The following is a 17,322-nucleotide window of genomic DNA, read 5'->3' on the forward strand; positions in this document are numbered from 1 at the left end:
TTTAATGTATTTTGTGATCCATGGGTATTTTCTTGCATTTTAACCCTTGTATCACTGAACTGGCCAAGGTTAGGCCTGGCCCACAATACCTGCCGTACAGTAAGATTTGAACTTAGGAAAAAGGGAAAAACAGAGAGATGTTTCAGTTTGCACAATAACGCTCTTCGCTATGTGGAAATGCTTAAGTCTACTAGATGCCACATTTCAGCACATGACCTGCCACATACAGCAATATACAGTTTGGTGTAAATAATGACAGGTAATTGGCAAAAGGGCAGCAACCCTTTAAATATATTTCTGAAATAATGATATTAAGTCAATGAAGGAAAAATAATGTATGAAAATCTGATCTAGATAAAACTGTTTAGAAATTCATCTAAATGTAGTTAAGATATTAAAGACACAAAGCTGTATTTAAAATAGTTTGAAACCTTTAAAAATATTCTGATTCAAGAATCATTTATATCCCATATGTATCCTGTTTTTTTCAAGAACCATTACTTGTAAGTATGTCTGTTGTAATATTACCCTTTGATTAATTTATAAAAGGCTTCAGACCTTTGGAACTGAATCTCTTAAAGAGTTTATAGCTTCCAAGTGGAAGTTGTTCTTAATGACAACTAACAAAGTACTCCTTATTAAACTTCCACTCTAGTTTTAAAATGCCACGAAATACATAATTTTAATAACATAAATGAGAATGACTAAAGTGTCCACAAAAGTTATGACACTAGCTAAGTAACTGTTCACTATGTCCTTTTAAACTATACTAAATCAAGAAAAATTACCAAACCATTTACAAAAAAGAACACTTTATTTCATAAAATATTTAAAGATGATAAATTTTTAGGTAAAATCATTTTGTAGACCTCAAGACTGATCAGCAATATAAATTAGTTGGGGCAAGAGATCATCAACATTTTGACAGTAAGCACAATTTACTTTACATCCTTTACTAACAGTCAGAGATAAAGCAGATGTGAAATGGAAACAGAAGAAACTCAGGTGAAAAAAGTAGTTTAATGTAGCAGCTTGAGTGCTGTTCATCTAATCACTTATCATAGAAGTCATGCCTGAAGCATTTTTAAACTTAAGTGTATGTAGAAACTCTTTATTTTTATCTTACTCTGGCCTTAAAAAGAGACCATGATACCTATGGCCTCTAACATAAAGTTACAGTCAGATTTCTAAGAAGCAGAAATTAAATCAAAAGAGACTTTGCTAGTACAGGTGTGTTTTAAGAAAACAGTACCAGGAGTGTCTAACACATGAATGACATATTTGATAGATTTGTTTGTGACCATTTCTCTATTTCTGTTGAAGACATAGTCTTTCCTCCAGATACAAAAATAGATAAGCAAGGAGTCATCTACGATTCTTTAATCTCTTCTACCAATCCCATATTTAGCCAATTGCCTGTTCTTGTTGATTCTACCTCTACATTTCTTGCATACCTCTCCTTTTCTTCAACCATACCAAAGCCACCATAATTCAAGCCCATATCACCTCTTACCTGTATTGCAGTTATAATCTCTTAATTTATCTCCTTGCATTTAGCCTGCATTTTTTTGAATCCATATTCATATAGCTACCTAATTATATTCTTAAAGCAATATGGTCTAAACATAATCACTCCCCTTTCCAAGGTCTAGTAGTTACCTACTGCCCTTAGGATAAAATGTAAGATCCAGTTTGGAATTTAAAGCCTTTCACAGTCTGGCCTAATTGTTTTCTGGGTTGATTACATATACACCCCTTTACACGTTGCTACCTTTCAGTCAAATGGATTACTTACTGTTCCCTATACATGATATTTCTTTCCCTACCCCTGTGACTTTATATAGGCTACCCCTATTTCCTAGAATATTCTCTCTCCTCACTTCTGCCTCTTAAAACCCCTTGTTCCCTTCAAGGCTAAGCTCGAGTTCATCTTCTGCAAGAGGACTTTCTTAATTCTCCTAGTTATTAGTGCTCCTCCAATTACTTGGTATCTATTTTGTCTATGTTTTAATTTGCTTATCAACACGGATGTTGTTCCCTCCCTCAGTGTAATGCTATGTCCCTGAGGTCAGTGGCTGTTTTATATTTGTCTCTGTATCCCTGTAGCCTGTCACAGTCCTGGCACAAGGAAGTTGCCTAATAAATGCTTGTGGAATTCAATGAATTGCCCATCTTTCAAGAATCAGGTCAGTGTCGCTTTCTCCATGAAGTATTTCTTAATTTTTCTACCCTAAAATTATCTTCTTCTTTCCCTGAATAGCCATAACACTTTAACTCTCTTATTGCACTTTCTTTTTCTCCTTTGCACTGGATTATATCCATTATCCTTACTAGAATATAAGCTTCTTATTGACAAGGACTGTGTCTTATTCATCTTTCTATTCCCCAAAGTACCTAGCATAGTGCCGTGTAGAGAGAAGCTCAAGAAATGTTTGAATGAATAAATTTATGAAAAGTTTCAAAGACAGATATTCCATTACCAGCATTAAATATTTACTGAGCATCCATAGAATATGTTGCACAATATTCGATACCTTAGAGTTCACAGTTCAAGTTTAACATGGTCCTTTCTCTAAAAGAGCTTACAATTTTGTGAAACAGCTTATAATTTAGTTTTATTTGTATTATGTAAAGAGCTTAGTGCCATAAAATGATATAATATATAATTTGCTAAGAAAATTCAATAAACTCTGATACTCAGTGCTACACCTGTTGCCAAATTCTTAGACTAGCTACCTATGAAATTCACAATCTTCCACAAAAACTTGATATTCTGATGGCTAAAATTACTGTAAGGTAAAGAAACAGTTAAATAGCAGCAAAAGGCTAATTATACTGGGCTAATTTCCTTTTGTCTACAAGAAAAGAAAGTTTTCTTTCATTGGCAGACTGAGTATAATAACATGTGATTTATAAGATCAAAGAAGCAAACTGTATGTTTTCTAAAATATGAGTTTCCTTCACCAAGTTTTGTACTTACTGTATCTAAAAGAGCTGTGTGAAGGGATCAGCATTAAGCCCAAAGGACAGGCAATGCACAGCAAGAAAGAAAGCAACTCCCTCGTGTCTTCTTCAGGTCACTACCAAGGACCATGTTAGCAGATCCACACCAGACCCTTAACAGGCAGCTCTGCTGCTACCAGTAATTAGCTTGGACAGCTCTGGCTCCAAGAGTAGCAGCAAGGCTACACCATAATGAGCTCAGCTGGGATTAGCAGGACAGGGCAGGGAACCAAGAGAGCTGAGGCATTCTGCATTGCGTATGTATCAAGGAGATCAAACAAGGATGGCTGGCTAGGTTATCCCCTCACCACCTCATTCCAAAAATGAAGCACGGCAGTGTGTAAAATACAGGCTAATGAAGAGCGACACCTCCAACAGATGAGAGCCACATTAATTAACACAATCCCTAGATCATGTTATACATTTTCTGTTAGTAGTAGCAAACGTACAACTTGTCACTGCATTATGAAAAAAGCCAGTGTTTTTTTTTTTCTTTTCTTTTTCTTGGTAAAAAGAAGATGGTATAATCTTCAAATTATGTAAGGACTCTCTCTAGTGGCCTTCAAGCCACATAAATACCTGCCCAAATGTTTCTCCATGCACATATTGTTGAAAAAAGAAAACTCACTTTTCAATCAATAGCTTCTGGTGCTCCCTTTTGAAATATGTCAGCTCGTTCCACAGAGCATTAGAATCTCCTTGTAGGAGCTGCTGGGACTCTCCTCTCTTCATTTGTTTGTTTCTGTCAGTCCTGTTTCATAATCAAGATGTTTTATTATTTTTCTAATGTTTAAAATCTAGAAAAACTCATACATCTTTGAACTTTAGAAATCCATTAGATATATTCCTAAAAGGTAATATGAATTCAGTTTTGATTGGATAGTACTTCAAAAACCTGGTATGTTTAAATTAAAGATCTGAAATAATTTCATAAAGCTGGGCTGCTGGTATGAAAGCAGAGCTCTTAATATGACATATGGCAGTATTGGGTCTATCTCTCAAATTCTGCCAATAGAGAAAATGTACATGTAGAGATGTCACAGTGTCCAAGAAAGGTTATAAGCCATCAACTAATCCAGCATATGTTGCCAACAAATCTGTAAGTGGTATAAATGCCCAGTCTTAAAAGCAAGCTGTTAGATATTCATGTTGGAAAGTGAGCCATTACATTATCAGGGCTTTGAAAAGTTAAGTGCATAGAGTTGTAGAATCTAAAGTTATTTTACACTTTGTTTTTACTCAGGTACAATTTGATAACATTCTCTATCCACCAGGAGAAATCATTAAAAAGTAGTATAATCAGAAGAACTTTCTCTACAATGATCTCATTTTAACAATAGACAATGAAAATTTCCATGTGAATCTCAGTTTTCAAGAGATAAAAATCAACTCTTGGTTTATAATTTGGAAAAGTGCTGCACTGGCCAATTTAGAAATGTTACTTCTACATACAAGCAAACAATATGTACCATTAACACTGCCCTGAAGGATCTCTCGCCAAAGAAGAGACCATAACACATTTTTTGTGCTCATTCAGTCCTTTGCCCTCTGTTGATACTGTTATCAAGGGAGCCACTTACGACTAACTGAGATCTGAACACCTGTTCACAGCAACTGAACTGAGAGCACCAATTCATTCAGAAAGCTATAGAACAAACCAATGGATTGTTAAGATTTGCAACACATACTATGTAAAACAAAATTTTAAACTGTTAACTATAAGTCATACATCACATATGCCTCTTGTCTTTATATTTTAAAGTTCTGTATTTTAATTTTTTCTTTAACAAGTATTGTTATAAAAATAAATATTCAATCATATGTAATATGCTATTAATTTAAAATTATATATTCTTGTTAAACCTATCTACAGAGATACTAAAAGTGAAAGAAATAAATAAATAATTACCAACTGTTAAGTACCATCAATACAATTTCAAAATACTAAAGTCAGCATATGTACTTTGTCATGCTCCAAATCTACTTAGATTCATGTGAAAAAAAATTCTATCAAATAATTTTACAAAATCCACTAAGAACACTTAAAATGCTATTGTATTCCATTTAATATTTAGGGAAGGTATTTTTTATGAGCTATGTAACTCACTTGCTATAGTTTTCTTCCAACTGTTTTAATTGCTCTTTTACTGCTCTGTAGTTGGTCTGTAACATCTGCAGCCTTTCTTTGCGTTTTTCATGGGCATCTCTTAGCTCATCATTTTCTTGGATCTACAGAACACAAAGAAGTAAACACAAAAGTCTGGTTAAAGATATTAATATTACGTTTCAAATAAAAACAGTATAACCAAGTTGTAATTTAAAACAAATTATTAAATAACTATAAATGCACTTTTATTTAACTAACTTAAGTAGAAGAATGAGAATTGTTCTCATCAGGTTAACAGAACTGGTTTGTTACTTAATACATTTGACTGGTAATTAAGTCATCCATCATGTTTTAAACAGTTATAAGAATTTGCTATTAAAATTGTTAAATCCTTTGAATTAGAACCATGACATAATTAGTTATGTTATATAAAATTTTTCTATTTTTTCTTAAGGATTTGTCAGTACAAAAGAGCTTGATTCAATATTCTTCCTTGTTGGAAACAAATGAGTCCAATTCTTTAATCTACAGATTAAAGTCTAGACTGTTGTAAACTAGAAAATTAGACAAGGGTAGTTTACCTCTACAAATGAAATCCATCAATTAGCAAGTCCTTATTAAGTGCCTACTAGTTGTCAGGCACTGTGCTAGGCTGAAGAGATACATAGACTGAAACAATCTACTCATTATACTTATACTCTAAGGAGAGAGACAAGTAGACATAAAAATACATGCAGCATAACTGTAAAGTTAATAAATACAAATATACACAAAGTAGTTAAATACAAAGTAGTTTGTGAAGAAGGCACTAACAGTTAAAGAGATCAGGAAGGCCTTAATTTAGAAGTGGCCTGAGCTGCCTTTTAAAGAGAAAAGACTGCTATGAAGTGGAAGTAAAGAAAAAATCATTGCCAGGAATGGGGGAAGGCCAGTGCAAAGGCATAGAGTTATCAAGAGTTGGAAACTCATTAGCTATGTATGATAATGCCAAGATTATGAACCAGAGAAACTGGAAAATATAATGGTATTTTTGACAGAACCAGAGAGGATTTAGAGAGGAAGACAATAAGTTCAGTTTTAGACATTGAGATTAGATGTCTTGGAAGAGGCAGAGACAAAACGGCAAAGTAATAGAACAAAGTACAGCAAGCTCCCACTCCACAATACTCCTCCAAATAGATCTAAAAACACGTACTGGACTGAAACCTGATCAGGAAATCCAAGAAAAAGTCAAAGGGAATCGTTTTTCCAGCCTTGGCTAGTGTAATGTGAAGCTAGGTCTGTGGATACTGGAGATGAGGTCTGACCAGTAGAAAACCCTGAAAAGCACATCAACATTCAAGAGCTAAAAGAGAACACAGGCAGGAAAAGGTACCAGACCAATTCCAGGGCATAGAGAACTCAGGTAGAGTGAGGGAACATGTGACAACTGGCAGGTTTGTCAGTCACTACCCATTTCCAGGTCAGGAATGACTGAAGCCTGTAGGGGAATGACCGGGCCTGAGACCTCAGACCAAAGAGGACCCTGCAGTTCTGTCACTCTGAACAAGCAGAGCTTTTCAAGAGGCTGAGAGGGGTTAAGTACAGCAACATTCTATTGAACTCCAAAGGAGGAAATCCACAGATCTCTTGCTCAAACACAAAACCAGGTCAAGAATTTGCAGAGCTCTGATCACTCAGCAGCAATTAAACTTGCCCAGTGTCAGATCACTTTATGAGCACTGAAAGCTTGCAGTTCTGCAGCTTCAGCTGTTCCTGAAGTCGTGGAATAACTCAACCCTTGATACCTCCCAAAAAACAGCAGAAGGACTAACCCAGATACTCCTGCCAGAAGTGCACAGAGCCTGGTCCCAACACAAAGAACAGTCAGGAAAAATACTGGGAAAATGGTAAACAAACAAAAATGAATATAACATTAAAAATCTATTGTGGTGATAGTGAAGCCCTCAACACAAGAAGAGAATGACTCCAAAACATCAACAAGCAAAGCTTTAAAGAAAAACACACATTGAACACAAATTTAAATAGAAATCCTGGAAATAATGAAACAAGAGCTTAAATAAGAGTTCAAAATGCTTTTATACATGAAAAAAAAGAGCACAAGTAGAAAAAATGAAAAGAAATGAGAGCTATGCAAAAGAGAATTTGAAGGGGTTATTAATAGCTTGGAGAGAAAAAAAGAGGCATAAAACTTTGATCAAGCAACAAAACACCCTAAAAACCAGAATGGAGCAAACAGAAGCTAATGACCCCATGACACAGCAAGAAATGTTAAAACATCAATTAACTGAGAAATAGAAGAAAATGTAAGCTCTCTTCCAGCAAAAACAACTCAAAACAGGATCTGAAAAACAAAACAAGGTGAGAACACTTTAAACATCACTGGATTACTTTTTGAAAGCCATGAACCAAAAAAAGACATTATAATTCAAGAAACTGTAAAAGAAAATTTTTCAGACTTCTTAGAACCAGAAGACAAATTGGAAATAGAAAGAAACTATCATTTACTTCCTAAAAGAAACCACAAGCTGAAAACTCTCAGAAACATTATAGTCAAAATCCAAAGTTTCCAGGTCAAAGAAAAAAAAAAACCTGAAAGCAACCAGAAAGGCAGAATTCAAGTACCAAGAAGTCAGAGCCAAGATCACACAAGATTTAACAACTACCTTTATAAAGAAACTGAGAGCTTAGTGAACACTACTCTATGCAGCAAAAATGTAGGGTTATAGCCAAAAATAATTTATCTGGAAAAATTGAGGGGAAAAATGTATCTTTAATGAAATACAGGACTTCCAGGTATTCCACATGAAAATACTAGATTTGAATAGAAAATGGAAGCAGACAGAGTTTAAGTGACATGCCCAACAGCACACAATTAGGAAGTATTTGAGAGTAAATCTGAACTCAGATCTCCTGACTCCTGGACTAATGCTCTATTCACTACCCACCTAGCTACCTCCAAATACTACAAAACTTGACCATATAGTTACATAATTCTCAAGCACTGTTGCCCAATGTGAACTTGTAACTAGAAAGAAATAATCATTTTTTAGTGATAATACCAATATATGATTGCTTAGTTGGACACTATCAATAGTGTTCTCTTTTTAACAGTGTCAAATTCCTGCCCTTCCCTCCCTCATGTAAACACTTGAATAAATTTGTGAAGTTTTTATTTCAAGAACATACAAAACTCTACTAAACTATCTTGGGAATACTTTTGGAAGGGGATTACATTCAATTATTTTAAATAGTTACTGAAAGTGAAGTGTATACAGTGCACTGGTCCAGGTACTATTAAACATGAGAGTTGTTATATGAAAAGAGTACAAGAATGAAATTTACCAATGCTTTTTAACTAAATGTTATACTTATTAGAGAAAGAAGAGATAAATTAGAGTCAGAGGACTTCACGTGGTACGTGATGACAGAATTCAGTAAACTATGGCTCCCTATCACCTCCAGGATCAAATAAAAATCCTGTTGGGCATTCAAGGCCCTTCACTGGCACCCAATTTACCTTTCTGGTATTCTTTTGCCTTACTTCTCTCCACTCACTGCAATTCAGTGACACTGTCTTCCTTGCTGTTCCTCACATAAGATAAGTCATCTCCTGATCCTAGGAGTTTTCATTAATTTTCGTTATTCTTTCCCTCCTCATCTCTGGATCCTGTTTCCAAGGCCTCTATCAAGTCTCAGCTAAAATCACATCTTCCATGAGAAATCTTTCCTGATTCCCCTTATTGCTGATAGTACTTTCTCTCTGTCAATTATTTGTGTATATATGTGTGTGTATATATACATACGTATATATTTATGTACATAGGTATATATATATATATATGTAAGCATATATATGCACATATATACATATTGTTTTTGTACAAAGTTCTTTTCCTGTTGTCTACCCTATTGACTGTGAAATTTTAAGAGTGGGGACTGTCTTTTGCCTTGCTTTGTATTTCCAGTGCTTAGCACAGTGTCTGGAACATAGCAGGTGCTTAAAATTCTTATTAACTGGCATCTTACATCATACCACAATATGACCAAATACTAAAGGTTATACAATAAGACAGGAAGGAAGGAAGGAAGGAAAGAATGGAGGCAGGGAGGAAAAGAGAAAAGAGAACAATCCAAATCCAGTACCTCTTACTGTTATGGCTAAGGAGTGAAATCTTCAGCAACCAAAGGATTGTTTTTATTCAGTTGTTTCAGCCATGTTTGACTCTGCACCACTCCATTTAGGATTTTCTTGGCAAATATACTGGAGTGGTTTGCCACTTCTTTCTCTAGCTCATTTTACAGCTGAGGAAACTGAGGCAAACAAGATTAAGTGACTTTCCCAGGGTCACAAAAATAGTAAGTCTATGAGGCCAGATTTGAACTCACAAAGATGAGCTTTTGTGACTCCAAACCCTGCACTGCACCACCTAGCTGCCCCAACCAAGGAATAGAGGTTAAAAAAATTTTTTTTGACTTCACAAAACTGAAAAACTTTTGTACAGACAAAACAAAAGCAGGATAATAGGAAAGTTTCTGCTTCCAACGTTTCAGTTCTGCAACTAGGAACCATGATCATATTGACTCTGTCACGATCCTTAGATGTGCTGTGTCATTCCACCTCCCTGCTGCCACACTCACTACTCATAACTTTTTGGACCAAATACGCCCCTAACCAACAGTGTCCTAGGTGTGTTGTTTCTCCCTTTAGAATGGAAGCTCCTTGAGGTCTTTTTATTGGAATCACTACTGCTTAACACAGTAGGTACTTAATAAGCATTTTTCATAAATTCATTCATATTAAGATAAATGCCAATCAAACAACTCAGAGGTTTTACTTTATGTCCAGAAACCAGGTAAAGATGACAAAAGAGGCAGAATTGTAAACACTGAAAGGGGCTGTGAAAACACAGGAATAATAACAAATTGGTGGTAGAGCTGACCAACTATTCTTGGAAGCAATTTGGAATGACATAAGGAAAGTAACTAAAAGACACATGGTAAAGATTTACATGAACTGATGCACATAACATACACAATGACTAAGGCAACGTAAATGGAAAGAACAATAACAAACTGATCAAAACTGAAAAGCAGAGATATGAAAAGGCATCTCCAACCCTTATTTATAAAGTTCAAGAATTGTGGGTGTGGAACATTACAGATGTTGCAGAATTTTTCCATGAGTTGATTAATTTTGCTGAATGTTAGAACCTCTCTCTCCAAGCAGATATGTGCCCATTTAATAATGTTTCTAATATATTTGGCTAAAATGTTTTTTCTTCCACATAAATCTAAAGCCCTTTGGCTCCACAATGCCAAGAAATACTTTATCCACAGCAGATATTTAATAAACATTTCTTACCTCAAATTGAATTTAAACCTTCTGTAAGGAAGAGCAGTATGTAACAGTCATTACTATAGGTTACATTGAACTAGACATCACTGAGCAATTTTTAAAAATCAGGTCTGATTACATCATTTCCATGCCCAGAAATCTTTAGTGACTCTATAATTTCATATTATAAACAAAAATTCATTACTCCGTTACTTAAACTGCTCTGGTTTGGCTTCAACCTATCTTCCTTTTCCTTACTCCTTTCTCTCACTCTACACTCCAACCAAAGGAGAATATTAGTTCTTTTACCTCATCAAGCATTTCCCAACTTATGCCTCTTATTATGAACACCCTTATTATGAATGAATTAATGAAAAATTATATGTAAAGTGGTTTACAAACTTTAAAGTGGTACATAAACATTAGCTTATTTATTGTTGTTGTTGAAATACAGCTCTTCCATCAAAGACCTAGTAGCTCACATGCCAATCTTTCCATGATATCTCTCCTCCTATCCTCAATTAATCTTGTCTCTCTAACATTTTCTTAAAGCATTTTTTATCATTCCATTGACCTCTCACAATTTACCAACACAGCAACTATGTCTATTGTGTATATGATATTTGCCTCTCATCATACCAACCTCTGTCAGGGAAAGATTTGAAAAGAAAAAAAAATTCTACAAAGATCTTGAAGAAAGTATTTCAAGCACAGTCGGGATCACACAAGACCTGATAGCTTCTACTAAAAACCAGTAGAGATCTTGAAAGAAATTATTCTAAAAAAAAAAATAAGAAAATAGGCTTAAAACCAAGAATAACATTCTGTAGAGCTGAATATAATCCTAAAGGGGAAAAATGGAACCCGTTCAGTGGAATAGTAGACTTTGAATCATTTCTCATAAAAAGACCAAACCTGAGAAGGACAAACACAAATTAAGAGAAACAGAGAAGTAAATTTATTTGAACAATTGGAAGATGCTGTGTGATGATGTGGTACTAACATTTAATAAGGTAATAAGCATGACAGTTTTGAAAGTAGAATATGGAATCTACTATATACTTTTATAAAAAGAAAAGGTATAAAAGGGAAATTTATGGTTTTATATACTCTTCTTTTTGAGTTGCACTGTGTTTATGGAAATGTTTCTCTCTCTCTCTCTCTCTCTCTCCAGTTCAGAATAAAAAAATTAACAAAAAAAGATTTTATGGAGGTAAGAAAACAGACATATGGCTCTATCTATAATCTGTCATCTTTATTATCTTTTTCCTTTAGTAATACTATATCACTGAGATACAAATACCACTCTCTACCTACAACTGACCATCTTCTTCAACCTGCTCTCCCACCTCCCACCAATGTCCCACTCCAGATTTACTCATTCCTTCCTTCTGCACTCTGGAATGCCTGGGGCATAGCTAACAAACTTGCTTTCACCTAAAACCCTTTCCTTTCTCACTGCTATTCTCTGGCACTCACTAAGAACTGGCTCCCTCTTGATAATACTACATCTCTGGCTACTCTATCCAGTACTGGTTGCATTTTCAGTTATACTTGCAACTTAGCAGTCTCTGTGGAGTTGTTCCCCATTAAAACTCCTTGATTCTGCTTCTACTACTATCACTCAATGACTTCTCTTTTGAAGTTCATTCAATCCAAGTTTTTGTTGTTATTGTCCAGTCACTTCCAGTTGTGTGAAACCTGTGACACCATTTGGGGTTTTCTTAGCAAAAATACTGGAGGGGTTTGCCATTTCCTTCTCCAGCTCATTTTACAGATGAGGAAACTGTAGCAAACAGAGTTGAGTGCCTTGCCCAGTGTCACATAGCTAATAAGGGTCTGACTTCAGATCTTAACTCAGTAAGATGAGTCTTCCTGTGACTCCAGGCTCGGCACTCTATCCACCGTGCCATCTAGTTGCCCCCAGTCCAAACTTATCACCCAATTAAGATTCTAGTGGCTGTTATCTATGAGAAGTAAATCTTATTACTTTCTCATTGAGTTCTGTGCCTGGCTTATAGTCTTACTCTCTACCCCAACTCCTGTCCTCATGATAGGAGGGCTTTACTTTGCAGTTCCTCAGTCTATTCAATTCCCATGACCTATTCCTCCATTCCATCTCAGCTACACACAGAGATGGTCATACCTTCAATCATGCCATCAGCCACAAATGTTCACATGCCATAATGGCACTGGCGGCAAGTCCATCTATGGGGAGAAATTTGCTGATGAGAACTTCATCCTGAAGCATACTGGTCCCGGCATCTTGTCCATGGCAAATGCTGGACCCAACACAAATGGCTACCACTTTTTCATCTGTACTGCTAAGACTGATTGGTTGGATGGCAAGCATGTGGTCTTTGGCCAAGTGAAAGAAGGCATGAACATTGTGGAAGCCATGGAACGTCTTGGTTCTTGGGATGGCAAGACCAGCAAGATCACCATCACTGACTGTGGACGACTCTCATAAGTTTTTTTTGTTTTGTTTTTTGTCTTAACCATCAAACCATTCCTCTGTAGCTGGAGAGAGCACCCCCAAACCCCTCTGCTCTTATACTCTGTAACTCTTATGCTCTCACTTGCTACAATTTTCTGGATTTCATTTCTTTTTTCCTTCCATAGGTCTGGATAGACAACAGAGTTAAGTTTATGATAATGAAATAAAAACTAAACTACCAAAAAAAAACCTTTCATGTTCATGATCTCCCAAATTGCTACCAGAACATCTCTTATTATTCCCTTTTCCCTCTGCCTTATGATTCTTAACCCTGGTCTTCACCTTCACCCCTTCCTTATCTTAACCACTTGTTGAATCAGTTCAGCTCTACACCATTCATGAAACATGAAGCGTTTCTCCTCTTATCCTACTGCCCTGCCAATTCCAAACCTTCAATTACTCCCAACATCTGCTGCCTTCACTTCTACATATATGCTGCTGAATGGAGCTGGAGAAAATAACTACTCTGCTGACTGAGTACACTACAGATTTATGTTACATAATCTCAACTGTGTCCTCACTGCAGCCAGGCAATGCCTTTATATGTCCCTAAACAAATGGCTGACTCACTACAGAAGCACTTCCAAACTCTTTGATCTGTCTTCAAGCCTCCCATGGCACCCTTCTCCTCAATTTGTCAGCTAAAGGAGGCACTTCACATTCAATTGAAAAAACTGAGGCCAATTGCAAAAAGTTCCTTCTTTCCCCTCCTCTTCATGTCATACCATTCAGATGTCTTCCCCCACTATTTCAACCTTCTCCCCTGACTCATGAAGAAATGATCTTTCTCCTTGCCAATGCAAAACCCTCAAAATGCACCTTTGATCCCATTCCACTCTGTCTTCAAGTAGAGTGCCACATCAACTCCACTCTCTCATTAATCTTCAATCTCTGTCTACTGACTGCTTTCCTGGTCCCTACAAGTAAGACCACACTTCTGTACCCTTTGAAAAACCTTCACTTAATCCAACCATGCCTGCTAGCTATCATTCTATGTCTCTCCTCCCTTTTATGGCCAAACTCCTTTAAAAAGCTGCCCACAATTGATGCCCCACTTTCTGTCTTCTCACTTTCCCTATAATCCTTTTGCAGTGTATCTTCAGCCCTCATCATTTAACTGAAATTGCTCTCTCTAAAATTACCAAATCAAATAGCCTTTTCCCAATTCTAATAATTTCTAACTTCTCTGCAACCTTTGACACAGTCATTCATTCACCCTTTTCCTCTTAGGTTTCTTGACACCATTCTCTCCTGGTTTTCCTCCTACATGTCTTATCATTCTCAGTCTCTTTTACCTTCTTTTTAGGTCATATCCACTTTTAGGTCATATCAGCATGGGTGTTCCCCAAGACTCTCTCCTGGTCTCTCTTTTCTTTTCCCTCACAATTATCTTACTTGGTGTTCTTAATCAGCTTTCATGGATTCAATTATCATCTTTATGCAGATGATTCCCATCTATCCAGCCCTCTCCTGACTCCTAGCCTCACATCATTATCTACCTATTAAACATTTTGATTTGTATGTCCTACACACATCTGAAACTGAACAGGTCCAAAACAGAACTCATCATCTTGTCTCTCAAAACCTCTCTTTTTCCATACTCACCTATTATATTCAAGGGTACCACTATCACTTCCAGTCACCTAGGTTCATAACTTCTGTGTCATCCTCAATTTCTTACTTGAACTCAACTCACAAATACCATCTGTTGTCAAGTCTTATCATGTCTATAAAAATAACTGAAGATTTTTTAAACATAAGAACAACTTATACCATAATATCAACATTATAAAAATGAATCATTTTAAGGACTTCGTGAACAATGAAAAATGAAATGAACAGAACCAAGAGGACAATTACAATTCATACAAAGATAACATTGTACAAACGACTTTGAAAGCTGTAAGAGCTATGATCAATAAAAAGACCATTAATGATTCCAGAGGACTAATGATGAAACATGCTATCCATTACAGAGAGGCAATGGATTTAGGGATGTGGAATGACATATACATAAATATCTCTCTATCCATCTATCTATCGATATTTGTGTACAGCCATTGAAAGATTTTGTATTGCTTGACCATGTGTATTTGCCACAAGAAACCTTATTTTTCTTTTCTTTTTCCCCCACGGGATTGAAGAGATAAGAGACAGAGAAACTAGATTTCTGTTAATTTTTAAAAATAGAGAAAGGGGTGGGTATGCTACAGACATGAAATGTGGAGGTCATCGTATATTAGTTTCACTTAACTGCTTTACCTTGTTACAGGAGACGTCTCATGAAGTGGGAGTAATCTGCAAATGTTTGTAATGTTTAAAAAACACATTAATAAAACTCAAAGTGTAAAAATTGGAAGGAAAAAGACATCAGGATGATGACAATGATGATAATGACGACAACAACAAAGAGCCCTATATCCAGACCATAGGGGGATCATATGAAGTTACACTGGAGGTTTTGCCTGCAGAAGAGAAGACTCAGAAGGGGAATGATAACTATATTCAAGTATCAAAAAATTAGAAATATTTTATTTGCTCCTACCAGTCAGAATCAGAAGCAAAAAGGTAAAAGTTGAAAAGAAACAATTTTAAGATGAGAAAAAACTTTCTAATAATTAGAGCTATCCCAAATTAGAACGGGCTGACTCTAGAGGAAATAGGTTAACCCTTATTGGTGTTCTGCAAGCAGTCTGGATGATAACTTGTGGGTTACGTTGTTGGGATGATTCTTTTTAATGCTATGGAGGTGAGGGGAATGGGACTAATGACCTCTGAGTTCTCTTCCAACTCTAAAATTCTGTGATTTTGTGATATCTCAGTATACTTTTGACTCCTCTAATAGCCTAATTCAATACTTCAAAAGATCTGTGATTAGGGTACTCCCAGAACAGATCACATCCTTTATATTCCACAGTAGATAATGTCATGAGTTACTATGGCCGATATATACACACAGACATACACACACATTACCATCCTCATCAGGCCAACATTGGTGATAAGCCTCTTTCACCAGTCTAGCCTACTTTGGGCCAGGCCCTGTGCTAAGTGTTGGTAATATGTTAAAAACTTTTTTGAGGAGTGTTTTTTTTTTTAAAACAAGTCCCTGAACTAGCAGAAACTTTGCTAGGTTTGAGAATGATTTGCTTCACTAGGATGGTACCTTGGCACCCAGAATAACCTCTAAGTCAGTAATCTTGGAAAGGACTGTGGATGCTATCTTGCTTATCAAAATTTTTTCCTAAACTCCTTAATTTTACAGACAAAGTAACTGCAACCCAGGGAGGTTAAATGTCTTTCCTAAAGTTATAATACAGAACTTAAACTTAGTTTCTATACCTCCAAATTCAGTGCTCTTCCTATTACCTTCCTTTATTCTATACTGTCATCCTTCATACAAATCATGTGGGGAAAACATGACTGGAACATGGGCTTCAAAGAAAAGAGAGAGGTGAAGAGAAGAGAGCTGACTGAAGTCCTACTTGAGTTCCTATTCAACCTTCAGTCCAAAATAAATAGTTTGAGCTCAGATTTCTGGAAGGGCTATGTGGGTGTGAATCACTTCCATGGTTTAAGGGCAAAAGCAGGGATTTACAAATTCCCAGAAGGAAAAATTATTGCTTTATTAAATTGCTCAAAGTCTCAAGATGTTGTATAAGCAAACCAAAATAAGAGAAATACTTTGAAAATTCTGTTTGGCAAGAAACCTACACGCATCATGCATTGTCCACAAATAAACTAGAGCTATACATTTAAAATATGATAGGAATACCCCCCCTAAGTCATAATGTTTTTGTAGAATGTTTAGCTTCATTCTGAATTAATACAAATTACTATTTAAGTAGTATCACATACAAGCTGTTTTTTGACAGAGTAATACTTAATTATTGATTGATATTATAATATGTAGGCATGTTTTAGTTTCTGAAATTATATCAATGAAGTCCAAGTCAAATATTTTTACCTCAACAGAATATTAAGTTCTGAATAGAATGAATTCAAATCTTCTGTAGTACCAAACACCTCCTACATAATTTAATAAAAAATTAAAGTTCAAACATTCAATAGGACCCTAAGTTCTGGCCTATAGGGATAAATGAAGAAAGAAAGGACACCCACGTGGGTGATTGCCCCATTTCTGACCTAGTCTGGTTCACACTTCCTTAAGCTGGCTGGTAGCTCCCAATTCCTGGGGGCTCAATATATTGGTGATATAAGACTTAGTAAAAGATTCAATTGGCTTTAGCACTACTGAAGCTCAAAACTACCAAACAAGTTAGCCTCAGTCTCCTCAGCAACAGATTTATTGCCTAATTCTAACAAAACAAAAATACATTGATTTAAATATAACACATTTTGACATATATGAAGAGT

The 17,322-nt window shown here is 35.9% G+C and overlaps 1 protein-coding gene across 1 annotated transcript in view; it reads right to left on the minus strand.

The window, feature by feature from the left end:
- Positions 1-17,322, minus strand: part of CNTLN (centlein) — a 476,456-nt gene that overhangs the window by 203,334 nt on the left and 255,800 nt on the right. The window contains exons 15-16 of the mRNA XM_027863054.1: positions 5,111-5,232; positions 3,632-3,754 (exon numbers count right to left, since the gene is read on the minus strand). Of these exons, the coding sequence (XP_027718855.1) occupies positions 3,632-3,754; positions 5,111-5,232 (245 nt within the window). The remainder of the gene's footprint in view (positions 1-3,631; positions 3,755-5,110; positions 5,233-17,322) is intronic.

The sequence above is a fragment of the Vombatus ursinus genome, unplaced genomic scaffold (assembly GCF_900497805.2).
Source record: "Vombatus ursinus unplaced genomic scaffold, bare-nosed wombat genome assembly UNPS02014770.1, whole genome shotgun sequence".
Classification (NCBI taxonomy): Eukaryota; Metazoa; Chordata; class Mammalia; order Diprotodontia; family Vombatidae; genus Vombatus; species Vombatus ursinus.